The sequence below is a fragment of the Streptopelia decaocto genome (assembly GCF_964273445.1).
Source record: "Streptopelia decaocto genome assembly, chromosome: 2".
Classification (NCBI taxonomy): Eukaryota; Metazoa; Chordata; class Aves; order Columbiformes; family Columbidae; genus Streptopelia; species Streptopelia decaocto.
In genome coordinates, this window is record NC_138655.1 from 92,703,668 (window position 1) to 92,720,423 (window position 16,756).

Consider the following 16,756-nt stretch of genomic DNA (forward strand, 5'->3'; position numbering starts at 1 on the left):
GGTTTTACTCAAACCCATGTTTTTAAACACCATTGTCTGGAAGTTAAAGTGTATTGACATCAAACACCTTAGGTATTTGGTTTGCTTTTCAGAAGCACTGAGCTACTTTCAGGGTAGGGCCTCTGGAGACTTTAAAACCACAATAATTTCACTTTGGAGCTTTTGACCACTTGTTACGAGATCTGACCTATTGTAATTGTGTTTGGTTTATACCTGCTGTTTTTTCCAAACAGTTAGTTCAGTCACAAACGCTTCTTAGGTGTAAGCAATAGCTTTAGTTCAAGAACAGAATTTGACATTTGATATTGAGGTCATTCATTCCACACAGCAAATAACCTCTTCCTCTGAGGTAACCAGGTAATCGGTAAGGTTGAATGCTGCCAAAAATTATAAACCCATATATGAATGCAACGGTATTTTTTTCCCAATATTTACTGAATAACTTGCCTGGGAAATGGGTCTTAGTTTGACTCTCATGGTTGATTCTAAGCCTCATCTTACCAATACCCCTGAGACTCTCTGGTTAATTTTGTGGCACAAAGTATTTAATTATGTGCTTTGCCAAGTGAATACAAGGTCTCAAATTGAATTTTAGCCTCCCTGGGCAACTATTTTAAATTCTTTGGTAAAATGTAAATGCATATTTTCTGCATGCTAGATCTTGGCCCCATATCCATCCAAGTAAATCTTCAGTAGTTCCGCTGGAGGCCTGGACCAATCCTAAGTTATGTTATTGAGGTCAGATTGTGACCCTGAAGCTCTGACACAGACTCGAGCCAAGAAATTTGTGTGGGAAATTGGGGAGGGCATAAATTAGCGCTTGCCTATGCTTTTTGCAGGAGTAAACTGCTACAAAGGTGTGAGCTAACATGAAAGCTCATAATCGTGGTGGCTATTGCTTTCCAGCTGTTTCTGCTGGAAATAGGTCTTTGTGTATAGGATAGGTTCTTGTTTTCTGATGGTGCTCTATATCAAATAACAACCAATTTTATTTCCTCCGACTGTCCCCATCCCTCTCCTTCCCTCCAAAGAAAAATCGCTTAACCTTTTGAAAAGAAAGTGCAGAGGTAGGTTCTAGTAGTTTGTTGTTGTTTTGCGTTTGGTTTTGTTTGGTTGGGGTTTTTTTCCCCTCTGGTTAATTTAAACCTTCGTTTTCTCTCTCTGCCAAACAAAAGTGACAGGTCTAAATGGCATTAGGAAATTGTGGTTGTCATATTGCACATTGTACTGTGGAAAAAATTAATTGCTGGTTTTTTTGCCTGAGGGTTTAAGCAGTGGTCCCTTCATCTGACCGGGTGCATGTCGTTTTCCTCCTGATTGAGACTGCGTACCATCGAGCAGCATGAAAGGATTCCTGTACAGCTGCACTGGGTGAGTGGGCGGGCATCTCATTCAGTAATAACATCTAATTTATACAGCCATGAAAATCTACAGCTATAAATAAACAGTTCTGACTGACTTTGCATACTTACTCAAAATAAAATGAGAGAGAGAAAGAGAAACAGACTGGAAAGAGAATCTAGTGTCAGTGTTGTAAAGGCTAGATCCTTACTCAGAGTACCTCAGTAAAACGTTTTTGAAATCACAGGGAAAATGTCGGTTTGTGAACAGAGATGCACACTGTCTTACTTACAGGGCTCTGTGTGCATCAGAGAAAGAAGCAAAGCAAACCTGAATTCCCAGCAGCTGTGTTTTGGGGACAGATGTTCCTGATCACTTTTTTCAGGCTGGACATGAGGAAGAAGCTTTTTACAATGAGTATGGTGAAACACTGGCCCAGGTTGCCCAGAGAGGTGGTAGATGCCCCATCCCTGGAGACATTCCAGGCCAGGCTGGATGGGGCTCTGAGCAACCAGATCTAGTTGAAGATGTCCCTGCCCATTGCATGGGGTTGGACTAGATGGGCTTTGAAGGTCCCTTCCAGCACAAACTATTCCGTGATTCTATAGTCACTTTCCCAAAGGGCATGACTGGGATCCATTCCCTCCATGCAGGACGTAGCAGACAGCAAAGCCTCTTCTGAGGCCTTTTCAAAGAAATAAACCCCCCCACCCTCACCCCAATTCTTCTCAACCCCCTGTAGTCCAGCAGCACAGTCACCACGCCAGATCCTGAGGGTGATTCCAAGTGTGAGCAGGAGCTGAGGGTAATATCTGCCATTCACCTCCTCTAGTTGGATGTGGAAAAAACTGCCCCCTGTGTCAAGGACCAGGCTTTGGTTTGAGTTTCTGACATTTAGACTGTTTGCACTGGACTACCAGGACAAAATAAAATAACTTTAAAAGGAGAGAGGAAAAAATACCCCATAAACCTGTACAGGGAGTCTTTTGAACTTTCTCGTCTTCCCTAATTCCCTTCATGGCTTTTTCTTCTGTCTGTCTCTCTGAAATATTTCCTTTGACCAACATCTTTCAGCTGAATTCTTTCCATGTTCTCAGTTAGCTTCAACAGAAAAGGAAGGGGGGGGGGGGGTGGGGGGTGTGCAATTGCTTACATTCTCCTTGCAAAGTTAGCTATAGAAAGTTACATAGATAAACTGGGAATTACTGAATGCATGCACTAAGTTAATTGAGTTAACTTAGTTCACAATCTAGTCCTAGTATGTTAACTTCCCAGACTAGAATTTTATCAGGTGCTTAACATTTGAGAAGAACAATCTTATGTATACACTTTTTAAAATTTTTTTTCTTTTTTTTTTTTTTATGTCTCACAAGCAGCTTACAGTGTGTTTAGTTTTTACTAAGCTCCAGCAGCATTCAAAAGATAAAAATAACACTCTGGTGAACTGAGCACACAGTAGCTTTAATCTGGGGGTTTTGGCAATGAGGATGGAGTTAGACATTCAAATACTGCGACCAGTTTCAAATCCTCGTTTAAATGCAGGGCTAATAACAGACATCTTTCTATTTCACATTGACCATTAAGGAACACTTACACTACTGTCGGTTTTGTCTGTTTATTGGAGTTTGCAAAGCAGATCTTCAGTGGTTTAGACATTAACAAGATGTTGAGGCTAATAACAGAAATCAACTATATTGAGCAAGATTAGTAAACATGTGAATGGAGTGTAATTATATGTCAGGCAGCTTTATGTTAAACAGTGCTTTAAATTAACATGCTTTCTGTCAAAGCAATCATACAGTCAGTATAATTAGGTTACTTTTGCTACAAGATTAACTGAAATCAAGAAAAAGGAAGAAAGTGTTGCATTCAGATTTCCTGTTAAAATGGAGGGGAGATATTATGCATATTAATATTCCAAAATGTTTCTCGTTAGAAGAACTTGGCTTCATGGTGAACCTTCTGAGCAGACTTTCCTAATTACAGCCCTTGTTAGCCCAATTTGTTATCTATCTAGCTTGGAAGTTACAGCACTGTTAAAATTATCCCTCCTCTTAATTTTTTCCAGACTTGATGAAGAGCAATCCAAACAAGAGCTGGCTCACATTCACAGGTCTTTTACAGAGTGGTGCCAAGCTCATGAGGGAGTTCATTTACCAGTGACGAGTTTTAACCATGGACACATCCTCACGTACATTGTGCAAGAGATGAGAAATCTCTGTAAACAGATGAACACAATTTTCTTCCTCATAGCAGTTGCAGAGTTATCATGTAAGAGGCAAACATTTCATATTTTCCACCAGTTTTCCATATGTCTGATGACATGATGGCTTCACCAGAAGCTGCAACGCATTGGAGAAAGGATTTATCATGGCTGCATTTATTTTCCTCTACTTCATGGCTTCAGCATTCATGGAGAGATTGTTTGGCTTGAAGAGGAGGATTCACTTGCCTTTCTGCCTGTAGTCCAGTATTACTATTGCATCTCCTGTTCAGAGGCAGAGGAGAAGAGATTATTGGGGAAAAGAAGGCACAAGAGAGAAGTGGTCTCACAGATCAAGCATGCCATTGGGCCAGGAACATGTCATCCTCCCCAGCCTCCCAACATCCCTGGGGAACCAAACCTGTCTGGCAGTGGGATCGAGATATCAGTGCACGGCTTGTACCTGCTGCTAATGCTAATGTGCTACAGAAGTCAAACGAGACGGGGATGTCCCCAGCAAGTGAGAGATCACTTGACTCCTGAGGGCTGATTTGAAATCTACCACGGACCACATCCATTGAGAATAACGGTGCTTTGCTAGCGCGGAAAATTATCTGCCCCCAAACAAACTTAGCTTGATGTAAGAGTATGTTGAAAAGCTTTAAAAATAAAACTTGTCTGGGAAGGCAGCAGATATTAATCCCTGCAGCTAAGATATCTGGAGCATCCTCACATAGTTGGCCAGGATGGCACAGGACCTACTGAAGACCCACAGCTTTCTGGAGCACCTGTTAGAGACCAGATGTGCTACCGTGGGGCACAGAGTGTGACAATAACCCAATATTTGTGTACCTTATCTAAAGTACCGTCTCTTCTTCCCTGCTGATCACTTAAACACAGGTGCTTTCCTTGTCCGTAGACCTCAGAGGCTCTGCAACACTGATTATTTTTTTGTTTGTTTCTTTCCAGCCTGCACAGCATTTGGCAACTGATCTGATATGGAACAAAATCCTGGCATTTCTTCCTTCCCAAATGAGCCTGTAAGTGTTGTGTGTTGACCAAACAGGTATTTTAAAGATGGGGGAAAAATAATGACCCACCAAAAAGGAGACTAGCCTGTTAGGCCAGGGACAGCATATTAGCAAGCACCTGTTACTTTTTGGCCTCCAGTGATGAAATTGTAAGCCCTGGCTTGCCAGAGCTTCCGATCCCATCTCCCTCCAGTGGATCATCAGATAAACTTGTCAGCAAGAGTAAGGCATGTGACAGATGGTGCAGGTTTCCTTTAAATAGCCAGGCTCCTGTACCCGAGGGGTAATCTGCGCCTCGGGGGAGTGACAAATATGAAGGATATAAATATGCAATCACAGGTTTGCGGCACAACTAGAGTGGATGGATGAGACAAAAGTCCAACTTGAGATATTCTATAATTCTATGAAAAAGTTAATACTCATATTTAGGTTGCAAACTCTGGGCTGTAAATCCTCTTAGACTTGAGTTCCATTCATCACTAGCAGTATAGTGAAATTTTAGATATAAACTTCATTTGTTCACTGAAAGAAATAGACATAGCCTGGACTTTTATTCTTTGTTCTTAAAAGCGTGATAGAACAAATGAAGGTATATTCTGGAAAGGAGTCTCAATTCAAAAATCTCACTTGGAGCCTAAAGAAGAGAGTTTTAATAACCAAGTATGGAACCTCTGTTTGGATCTATAATGACCTGCAGAACATGGGCATTTTAACGTTTGCACAAAAACTGCTGTTTATAAGCCTGTACAAGTACAATGGTAGAATGACTTAGTGCCCCACACAGATGCCCTTGGCACCCCTTCATTTGACCTTCTGGTTTCTGCAATCTCCGTAGCTGCTCAGGAGAATAAGAGCATCAAGAATTCAATTGTATTACAGTATTGCTTTGTATTGCACGGATTTGTGAGCTGTCCCACAGGCTGGGTTTCCTGATAGCTGACTACAGGGTATTAAAGGAGCTTGATTTCACAAGCATGTAAATCCAAAAATAAAATTCAGGGAAAAATAATCAGTTCCTTAAACATGTTATATGTTTCTGGAAAATGCATTTCATGCCAAAGTACTTCAAAAAGAAGAGGAAAAATATGTTACAGAGAAGATTGCCATCTAACTTTAGCTCAGTCTTGGGTCTCTGCAAAATATTCAAGAGCTCCCAGAAGACCTGGAGGAGCACATGTGCCCTAGGCACAAGGAAGTTACCCCACCATAAGTTTTCTCTTTTTCCTGAAAGCAATGGCTCTTATTCTTGTTGTGCCGCCTTATCCCTTGCTTTACAATTCATTTATTTGGCTTTGCCCCTAGTGTTCCTCACCCAGCCGTTGGCCAAAGCTTTCCATTCCTAGGGACAGCGAGCAGCCAGGCATGGGGCTGTTGGGGCTACTGCCCACTCTGGCAGCCAGCCTCCCTTCCTGCCCTGTTTATCTCCCAAAAGACAGTTCCACCACCTGGGGGTGAGCATTTTTCTGGGCTTGGCAGAGGCTTTGCAGCTGTAAAGATCTTGCAAGTGATTTGCTCAGTGTCCCTCAGCAGGCATTTAAATTACTGGTGGAGCAGGTAGCTGTTGCTATATCATGTGTTGAAATGAAGCAGCTGAATGTGGCAGGTCTTTTTTATCTATCTATCTATCTATCTAATCTATCTATCTATCTATCATCATCTATCTATTTATTTTTCCCAGGTGTGTTAAATGGAAGGCAAACGAATCTGCTCCATCTTCAAATGCTGGTGCCAGAGAAGAGACCTCACCTGAAATGTTGCTTTGTCTGATGTGCAGAACTTCGATCTGAATTTCTCCTAGGTATCTGGTTGTCTCACCAGGAGCAAAACCCCAGGGAAAATGGCTTGGTTTTATTTTGGGGCAGTTCTAGTTTGACTGGCCAAAGAAACACGAGAGCAGTTGCCTGCGTGATGTTTTCTACCCATCAGGATTGGGAGAAGCTATCACATGGTTCATCTTTGGTGCTCAGACCCTGCAGCCAAATTCTTGGCCGAGGTAAATTTATGGCAGTAAAAGAATAAGACCATTGTTTCCAATTATCCTCTTTGGAGTTTCTGTATTGCTCAACATTGTCTAGTACTCTAGAAACTCTGGGATTTAAAACAAACAAAAAAAAGTCATTACTGGTACTATTTTCTGTGCCTCTCAGGCTGTGCAGCTGGGTTGCCTTAGTTACCACCAATCCAACTGTGCAAGGGGAGGAAGAGGCACATGAGAGATAATACATTTTTAAAACCTCCAATACAGTATGAAACAGTTTGCCTATAAATAATAAAACAAATTTAGGGTCTGGCATCTTTTGGCTGTTCTGAAAAGGAAAAACAAGGTTACATTATTTGACAGCCTGGATTTTCCAGTTCTCAAAAATGATACTGCATCTTTTTGCTCAAGCACAGGACGTAGCTTTAAGAATAACTTGCTCAAAGCTGAAAGCTGCCATCCATAGACTTTGGAATAAGTTGGAGCTGAATATGTATATATATTTACAGTAAAAAAATTAAATATTTATGTAGCTGGTTTTAGGAAAAGTGATAGTGGCCTGAAGCTATAAAGGAACATGGAAAAGAGCCCATATGAAGCATGGTACACTGTGGGCCAAACTTGATTTGCAGCCTGCATTCTGCCAGAGGATGTAAGTCCAGAAGGAGTGCCCAGTTCTGGGCCCCTCAGTTCAGGAAGGACAGGGAACTGCTGGAGAGAGTCCAGCACAGGGCAACAAAGATGATGAAGGGCTGAGGGAGCTGGGTCTCTTTAGCTTGGAGAAGAGGAGACTGAGGGGTGACCTCATTAATGTTTACAAATATATAAAGAGTGAGTGTCACGAGGATGGAGCCAGGCTCTTCTTGGTGACAACCAATGATAGGACAAGGGATAATGGGTTCAAACTGGAGCAAAAGAGGTTCCACTTAAATTTGAGAAGAACCTTCTTCTCAGTGAGGTGACAGAGCACTGGAACAGGCTGCCCAGGGAGGTTGTGGCGTCTCCTACTCTGGAGACATTCAAAACCTGCCTGGACACATTTCTATGTAACCTCATCTAGGTGTTCCTGCTCCGGCAGGGGGATTGGACTAGATGATCTTTCGGGGTCCCTTCCAATCCCTAACATTCTGTGATTCTGTGAAGGAAACCAGGCTTGCCACTGATGTGGAGTTATTTGTTAACCACTTCTTGTACCTTCAAATCAATGCAGCTTATCTGAACACAAACTCAGCCAGCTTTCTTCCTTCAAGCAGAAAGAAAAATGAGCAGCTGCCCTGGAGCCTTCATCCCTGCCTGGGATGAAGTCTGGTCACAGCAGTCCAGGCAGGTGCCACCAGCATCAGATCCAAATGCTTGGTGGCCACAGGTGTTATGAAAGATGGTGTTTCCAGGTGTGCCTGTAGGAACTATTGAATTATTCTGTAACTCAGACTGTGGCTTTGGGGGATAAAGCAGGCAGCAAAAGGGAGGGCAGAAGTGCCCTTCCATGTGTCCTTTCTTTTGGGAGAGGGAGGAGGTGAGCGGGGTGGAGGGTGAGAAGAAGTGAAAATGTTTGTCTTCTACCACCACAGATTATTTTGCTTTGTGCGTGTGTGGTTTGTTGGTTGGTTTTATTTTGTTTTGTTTTGGTTTTATTTTGTTTTGTTTTCCTCTTTTTTTTCTCTGTAGGTTTATTTTAACTGCATCATCTGCCTTATTGTGATGGGAAGGTGAGACAGAGCACAGTAGGATGAATAAGAGCCATTTTTGCTGTGAGAAGAAAGGTATGCTGGTATTGTGTCCTCGTTCAGTTTGCAGCTGTTTTTACTCTAGCAATGCCGAGCCAAAGATTTGTCTCAGTCAGGAACATATTAAAACCCTGGCACACTGTAATTTGGAGTATCTTCCCTCTGGCTGTGTTTCAATGCTTATTGGGACCCTGTTATCAATACCAGCTTAAGGAAGTTCTACCCTTCCCTTGAATAGACACAGCCAGGAAATGGACTGGGAAAAATGATCCAAGTTGAAAACAGTCCCTGCTTTCAAGAAACAGGCATGTGTGGTGGAGTAGGAAGGAGTGAGTAGTGGTGGGCAGGAGCTTACAGAGGAATTATTGCTGCCAAAGCCCCCTGTATTATCAAACTGCAGCCTCGCGTACCACAGTTTCCAGCTGTTGGGGTGTAGCTTCTTTTGTTGGTGTATGGCAAATCTAAGGGATGCTGCCATTCTTCGGGATGAAGAGCTGAGGATGCACATGAGTTGGCACAGACAGTGGGAACCATAACTCAGGGGGAGCATCCTGCACGTGGATGAAGGCACCATGTAATTGTTAAGGCTGCGATTTTGTGGCTTTTTTGGAAAATATCAAGTATGCGTGGAGAGGCAGACCCACCACACACAAGGGGCCTCTCTGGATTGCAAGATCACATTAGACATCAAGGGAAGATATCGTGTATGCCAAGTTTAAATGTATTCTCTGAGGTTACATTCATACTATCACAACTGGGGGTGATTTTCAGCCTTTCCTCTGTGCACAGAACAGAAAGTTGAGTGCTTGCACTGGTTTCTTAGAAATCTCTTAAATTAACATCTCTTTATCACATGAGTATATCTAGTCAGCTGTTCAAAATGTGTCTAATTCTTGCAGATAATTTGATCTCTGCTTGGCACAGTGTTCTGTCTGGTCAAGTAACGCCTTGGAAATAAAATTATTTTAATTTTTGTTATCTCCAACTTAAGTATCAGGCATACTCTAGGCCCGAAATTACAAATATGTACTCAGTGATGAAAAAATCTGATACTTAGATGATAAAAGGTCTGATATAAGATCTGTACTGTCTTGCAGTGATGCTGTGGTCTTTGATTAAATACAGAGGCAAAAGTTGTTAGTAGTAATGGTTACTATTTATGTGATGCCTCTTAAACTAGAGCTCGTGCAGAAAGGCTGCGAGTTTGTTTTCATTTACCAGCAATCCTCATCTCGTATCATGTTTATGCAAGAACAGAATTCAGCCAGAATTTCCAAACATGGACATGTAGGGCAAGCATCTTACTTGCAAAGGTATCAAGCAGTGAAGCTGGTTATTCAGCACATTTGAAAGTCAATCTGCTGCTTTTAGGTAACTGAGTGCGGATAGTGAGAGACCAGCTACAGACACTCTACTTTGGCTTGACAGGCATGTGAGACTTCACAAAATGCATCAGGCATCAAATGTTCCCTGAGAACAGAGGGAGGTTGTCTTATTTATTTTCAGAGGTGTTTTTGCAGGGTTTTTTCTTTCATCAGAAAACAAGTTCAAGAAATTGCAAATGTTCACACATTTGTCCTAAATAAAATACACACGTTTTCCTAACAGAAACATTTTCATCCTCAGAAACTTAATGTTGATTGAAAGAGAGGAAACCAGAAAGGAAACTAATAATAATAATAAAATCCCAGGCCAAACCCCCAAAGTTGCTTCATCAGTTCTCTCTTCCAGCTGTTGAATGTGTCCTCCTAAACTATTTTTTTCTAACTGCTCATTTGTCCAAGGAGGCTGACTTTCACTTTCTTCAAATGACTGCTGATTATTCCACTACTGAAGCAGAAGGGAAATGTTCTCAACAACCTGTTAAAACTTCCTGAAATACTGCTTTACTCATGGAGCTGCTGTGATGCTTTCACTTGGATGCACTGATGCTTTCCTATAAATTGTCAGTGAACAGTGCCATTCTCTAATCAGAAGCACACCACAGATGCAGGTGTAAGAGTATCAGCCAGAGAAGTTTTGCTTCTCTGGAGCTTTATTTGAGAAGGAATTAGAAATTCATTGATTATGCTGGTAAGAGGTGCAGCTCAAGCCACATTAGAGAAAATTGGCCCAGATTTTATATGGGAACACTGGGATTCTTGCCCCAATTTTTTTGTCTGTTTATTATTAGCTAGTTAGGACCTGGCAATCTCTACCAGACACCCAAATGCCAGCCCCCTTCCTCTCCCCACCTGCCTAGGTAATCACAGGAATCCATTTTAGATTTTTTTTTTTTCTTATGCATAGAAGTGAAAAACAAAACTTGGACTGACCCCATATCATACGGTTGAGGAACTCTCCGAAGTTGTAGAAAGTGATGATGACACCAAGGCTACCAGCGAAAAAGGCTACTAGCCCGGCCGGGTTGAACAATGCAAAGAGAGGATATACCCACTCTCCCGTTACAGAATAAATCCACAGGACCCTAGTCAAAGAGAGAAATGACCTTTGGTTAGGACCATTCAGTTAGAACAACCACTTCATGATTTCTAACTCCTGAAGGGCCAAGTTATCAAAACAGTCTTGATACAGACAAAATTAGCTCAGCTGTTGATACATCTCCTCACATTTGGGCTATTTACTGTGAAGCACACTTGAGCCACTGCTAAATTAGATGGGTTTCAGGGCAGGCTGAAATGCACATAATGTTCTGCTGACACCCAGGTGGCATTGGCTATTAATGGCAGTAACATAGCAATAAAATAGCAAAATACTCAGAAATGTGCACTTGGCTTATTCGAATAAGCTCTTATGTGTCTGGTCTTTAGTTACAACAGCTTTTCAGTCCCTATCCAGATCTTGAGGATCCGTGAAGACAAAGTGATGTTTTTCACAGTCTCTATCCTCCTGCTGTTGACCATATTTTGTGGGGTGGAAAGAAGTTTTCAGGAGTGGAGAGGGCAAGGGGAATTCTTCAGAACCTCTTCTCTCAGTTGAACAGGAGGAGCAGTTAGGTAGGAAGCAGAGATGTAGTTGCTTTGTTCTGGAACCATTTGCGAAGCAGCATTTGTAAAGGGGAAAAAAGGAAAAAGGATGTCTGCTTTACAGGGCTTCTTTTCCTCTACTTAGGCCTTCTCTTTCTGCCTTTTTCTTCTCTCCAAAAACATCTGGTAGTAGCTGTCAGTTCACTGATATTATTTTTATTGCTTATAGATCATAAGAATGGCTGGTAGCAAATGCTTGGATGTAAGAATGCAAAAATGGTCTTTATATATTAAATATAGTAAAAAAGTACGCTTTTATGGATGCAACTATATATCTTTGTATTGGATATGTAGAGAATAGAAAATATTGGGCAAGCCTCCAGTGATTGTTATGAGAATGTGCCATTCTAATGACAGGCAGCACTTCCCTAAAAAGAACTTTTGGGTCCACGGAGTCCTAAAAGGTTTAATTCTTGACTTAAAAAAACAAAAACAAAAACAAAAAAAACAACCAACCAAACAAAAAAAACAAAACACACAACCAAACCAAAACCCCCCACATCTGAGGAGTTTGCCATACTTTCCACAGCAGTGTTAACACAGGAATGCAGTCCCACTCTCTCTGAAGGCACCCAGCCTGCCGCTTTGCACTGAGCACCATGCCTCTCAGAGAAGTGACAAACCAGCTGGCCCATCAGCCTGAAAATGTGTCACGAAACTGAAGAATGGGAGCATGCTAAGAAAAAAAACCCCACGTGTCTGAAAAGACAATTTTTCATTTCTCTAGTTAGAGCAGAAAAGGGTAGGGCACGAAAAAGGAGTTTTTTCCTTGCCTCTGAGGAGAAATTTGCTAATCCTCACCTAAGAGATAGAGTGGGGAAACGGAGGGGTTTGGTAGTGTCTGAGTTGAGCATGGAAATGTTGTGTAGGTATTCATTTCCATAAATTAAGATAGCTTCTTTCATCAAACAAACTGGGCTGTAAAACAGCTACGTAATTTAAACAACAACAAAAACAGCCTGCACAAAAGGCCACAGCAAAGCTGAGAAGAAATACCAAATCCTGGATGCCAACAGGAGCCCATGCAATGTCAGTAAACATTCTTCACTGCGTGGGGCTACTATTTTCTTAACATGCCTTGAACAATACAACAGAGAGTGACAATTGTCTATTTCATATAATGAGGAACTAAATTATCTTCATCCAATTCAGCCACCTGACATGCCTGATATGAAGCACTTCCACCCATATTTTCAAACCTAAACAAATGACTATGTAGAAGCACTAAAGTACTTCCAGCTTTCTAACTTGGTGGGAGCTGTGTCTTGCCAGTTGTGTTGGCTGGGGTTTGTTTGTTTGTTTGTTTGATCTTGGGGCATGCCTCCAGATTCCTAAGCTTATTCATTTTTATCACAGTTTTGGGATTTATTTATTTTGAGTTTTGTTGTTTGGTTTTGTTTTGTTTTTCTAGGGATTTCATAAAATGCACCCCACAACTTACAGATGCATATTGCTTATTTTTCATGGATAATCACCTGTGAAATATACATGCAGGATTCAGAGGCTTATTATTTTGACAATATCATTTTACCCAATTTCAATTTTTACCAAGAATTTACCTTGGATATCAGTAGCGAGTCAGAAACAGACAACAGCCAGAGTAATGTGGAGGATATATTGAAATAACAGCCCTGGATATAACCGAAGTTGCCAAACTGCTATAGGATAGAGGACAGCATATAGATACCAGGGAGTGGTGATGCGCTGTCATAGTACAGGAGCTGGACTCAATGATCCTTGTGGGTCCCTTCCAACTCAGGACATTCTATGATTCTACAGCTGGATGTAACTGGGCAAATTATCCTGTTCTAATTACCTGTCCATTAATGATAATGGAACCACTGCATTTACTGAGGGAAAAAATAATTTTTAAAAAAAAGCATCTGTAGGGAATTATTAAATGGGATGATCCAGAACGGAGAAAACATATTAGCCACATACAAGCTCTCTGAGGCTGTGGTTAATTCAAAATTAAGAGGTTGTGAGCTGAAAATGAGCACACAATGAAGAAAAAATATTTTGATTCCTAACAGAGGTGGAATATGGGCATATTACAAGAAAGCCATTAGCCTCTAGATTTAATTTGGTTTGGGTTTTTATGTATTTTAGGGTTTTTATACAGAGGCAATCTGTAATGATTTATATTCCCTCACAAAGGTAGTTTGAACTTTTCTCCAGAAACACATGCAAAACTGTGAAGATTAATATTTATTTTATACTGATCTATTACCACTGAAATGGGAAAGGGCAATCTATTGTTACTTCTTCTTAAGATTTAAAATGTCAGTTTTAAAATTTATATAGTCTTCAGCATTTTCAATGTGATGACTCCAGGAGTAAGGTATTACCTAATGCAACCAGGGGATTCAAGGTCCATCCTTGCAAGAATTAATTAATATGCCTAATGTTGCTCTTCACCCCGGTGTCCCACAGCTGAAGACGACCTCTCCTTTTGGAACACTGCAGGTATTCAAAGGCCTGCGCAGAGGCAGGTACCTGGTGCAAGGCATCACTGGCTGCCCGGTTTCTCGCTGCCTTGCTGGGACCTGTCAGTTCTCAGCCCACCAACACTGGGGAAGTTCAAGGAGAGGCTCATTTGAAAGACAGCGCTGCTTGCAAAACGTAAGGTGCCCAAATGGGGCTATTAAATAACTGGGTTGTAGCACTGACAGTAAAATACATACACATGTTAAATTTTCAGTGCACAGGCTAAAGCATTTTTCAGTTAGTTAAAAGCTGCTATCTCTGGTTACAGGGAACCAAGACAAGGAGGGAAACGGAAAGCAGATGGGAGGTGGTTCTTTGCTGCCTCAGGAGGAGAGAAAGCAGCAATATTGAAATCCTAGTATCCTTTATCCAGTTATCAGAGCCTTGGGATACATGGCCAAGTTCTCTAAGGGAACCCCTTCCACTCAGGACTCTGGCAGCACCGTGTAACATCAATTCAGAGAAGATACTGGGAGGGCTCAGATGTGTTAATCCTTGTGTAGATCCTCATCCTTTGATGAGGATTCTGGCCCTGGTGTGAACCATTTCTCCTGTGAGGTGAAATTACTCAGCTGATGGGGACTTTAGGAGAAAGCATGGCACATGTGACTGCAGTAGTCACCTGGAGAGCTGTCTGGTCTCAAAGACAGTAAAAACCAAATGTCGTCAGAAGACAAGAAAAACAAAGCTGGTGTTAAGCAACTGAGTGAACCAGAGCATAGGAAAGGAATTCAGGAAGCCGTGGTTGTAAGCCTATTAGGCTGTGGGCTGGATAAGGATAAATGGCTCCCAACTTGGTTACATAAAATAGAAATGAAGTCCATGGCTTCCACAGCCACTTTGAGGGGTTTCAGGTCACAAGAGTGTTTCAACTATGCAGTTTTTCTATTCCAGATTTTCATTCTGTGGACTGAATGGAGTCTCTAGCTGAGAGTAAGAACTGCTGGATAGGAATGGGAAAGATGGATTCCTTCATAGTTCCCAGTGACTTCTCAGAAAGTTTGGCATGAGGACAAGGCCCCTCCTTGCTGACCAGTTGTTCTGTATCCTCCACCTTGTGCCTAGGTACTTCCCGAGCTCTAGAAATTGATATCACAGTGTACCTTGAAACTATATGGACCTGTTCCTGAGCTGAGTGTCAACATAAGACACCATCAGAGTGGGTCGAAGTGTTGGCAGCTGTCCATAGTTAGATGGAGTGGCCAGTGCCTCCAGACCTTGGCACTGCAGTTGGGATGCAATGAGCAGGAGCGGATGCAAACCCAGCTCCAGTGGTCTGTGATGCACACAGGAGGTGGGTGGAGGGTTATGGGTGGAGTGGGGGGGCCTAGTTAGATATAGTTTATTCTCTTAGGATAATCCTCCCACAGGTTGGAGATCAACTGTGGCACATTTCTGGAAACTTAAGTGGTGTGCGTGGGTGGAGTGGGATGTGGCAATGGGGGAGATGCTTCCTTGCTACCTGTCAGTTTGCACCTGGCTCTGAGTATCGTTTTCTGTCTCAGGTTTCTAAACTCAGTTGACAAATATCAAACCGAGTTTTACTCCTCTTCTGCTCCCATGACCTCCAGGCCTTTGAGATTTGGTGGTTTTGCAGTGAGAAGACAGCAATAGAGGTAAACTTCATGGTACTGGTAGAAATGAAAGGAGAACTCCAGCTCAGCAGAAATAACTCAAAGTACCCCAGAGTTTATGACATTTTAGTTGCCTTTCTATTAGAGGTCTCAGGATTTGTATCGTGTTTGAAGAAACCCACTCTGCCTGTGTCTGGAAATAGTTTTCATGGGTCTCAGATGAAGTTTAAATGACTTCTCCACAGAACAGACTACTGTCTCCCAAGTGCCTGGGAGGGAACGTAATCTAAGTACAGTGCTCAGCCCAGTTTTACAAAGTAGATTACTTGAAGAAAATGTTTTAAAGTATGTAATACTTACCAGCTGATATACAGTAAAAAGACACATCCCAATAGGATCAATCCCTTCTTCTTTGCTGGGTAACGATGTGGTGTGGCAAGGATTTCCAGGACAGCAATTGGCAATACAGCCGTGTGCTGAGGAGAAAAGAGAGTCCATCACTGATGGGTCGCAGTGCCTCTCCTTTGGTCATTGCTGATCACAAAGCTCATGAGCCTGCCCGTGAGCAAAGCAGAGTTTAACAATACTGAATGTGAGTGTATACAAGCACACATACGTATTCTTTTTTTGTAGTGAAGAAGTACCCCTGCGGTAACAAGCATGGAAATTTTTTTGTTAGTAGACTGTAAAAAGTACTGGAACAAAGTCTACCTTTCAGATGATCTGCATTACTTTATAAAAGGTGAATTTTCCTTTTACATTTTCTAATGCAATAAACTTTTTGTTAATTCCCATTAGAGTACAAAAGACTTTGATGTCTATTGTTATGTGTGCTTGAGGATGTCAAAAGTCTCTTCCTTGAACTCATTAAGCAATTGCTGAATTACTTCATGTTCTCTTCAAGCTGTTATTGTATTTTATAGATTGTCACTTATTACTTCAGTGCAATTGCAGTGATTCTCTTTGTAAACTGAAAAACATGGTGGTAAACAGAGGACTTCAGTTAGCTGTGATTCAAGATGATGAGGGAACTTCACCAAGCTTAACCAAGAGTTAGTAAAGACTTAGCTTGCTGGAGAAGCTTTTTTTTTTTCTTCTCTCTTTTATTGTCAAAGAGTTTTAATTGTATTAAGCAGCTTCAGTTTCAAGGACTTTTATGATGACCACTGTCTGAGCACATAGGATTTTCTGCAGAGAACAGATAGCTTGGTAGCACTCACTGTTTCATGGTGGGCAGCTGCCTCCCAGAGGGATGCTCCTCACTGTGGGGAGGTTGGGAGCACAGCAGAAGTCCTTTGGGCTCAGTTGTTAAATGGAAAATTCTTCTGGTATGCTGAAACCTCAATTTGTTGGCTGATTTGTGACAACTTCAGAAAATAATCTGTCAGG

General features: G+C 41.7%; 1 protein-coding gene across 2 annotated transcripts in view; it reads right to left on the reverse strand.

The window, feature by feature from the left end:
• Positions 1 to 2,873: 2,873 nt before the first annotated feature.
• The window catches only part of ADTRP (androgen dependent TFPI regulating protein), a 33,890-nt gene continuing 20,007 nt past the window's right edge, over positions 2,874 to 16,756 (reverse strand). The window contains exons 4-6 of one of the 2 annotated variants that reach the window (XM_082043893.1): positions 15,728 to 15,843; positions 10,596 to 10,747; positions 2,874 to 3,829 (exon numbers count right to left, since the gene is read on the reverse strand). In XM_082043893.1, coding sequence (XP_081900019.1) covers positions 3,786 to 3,829; positions 10,596 to 10,747; positions 15,728 to 15,843 — 312 coding nt within the window. In that variant the 3' untranslated portion in view covers positions 2,874 to 3,785. The remainder of the gene's footprint in view (positions 3,830 to 10,595; positions 10,748 to 15,727; positions 15,844 to 16,756) is intronic. The other variant, XM_082043894.1, reaches the window with a different exon arrangement.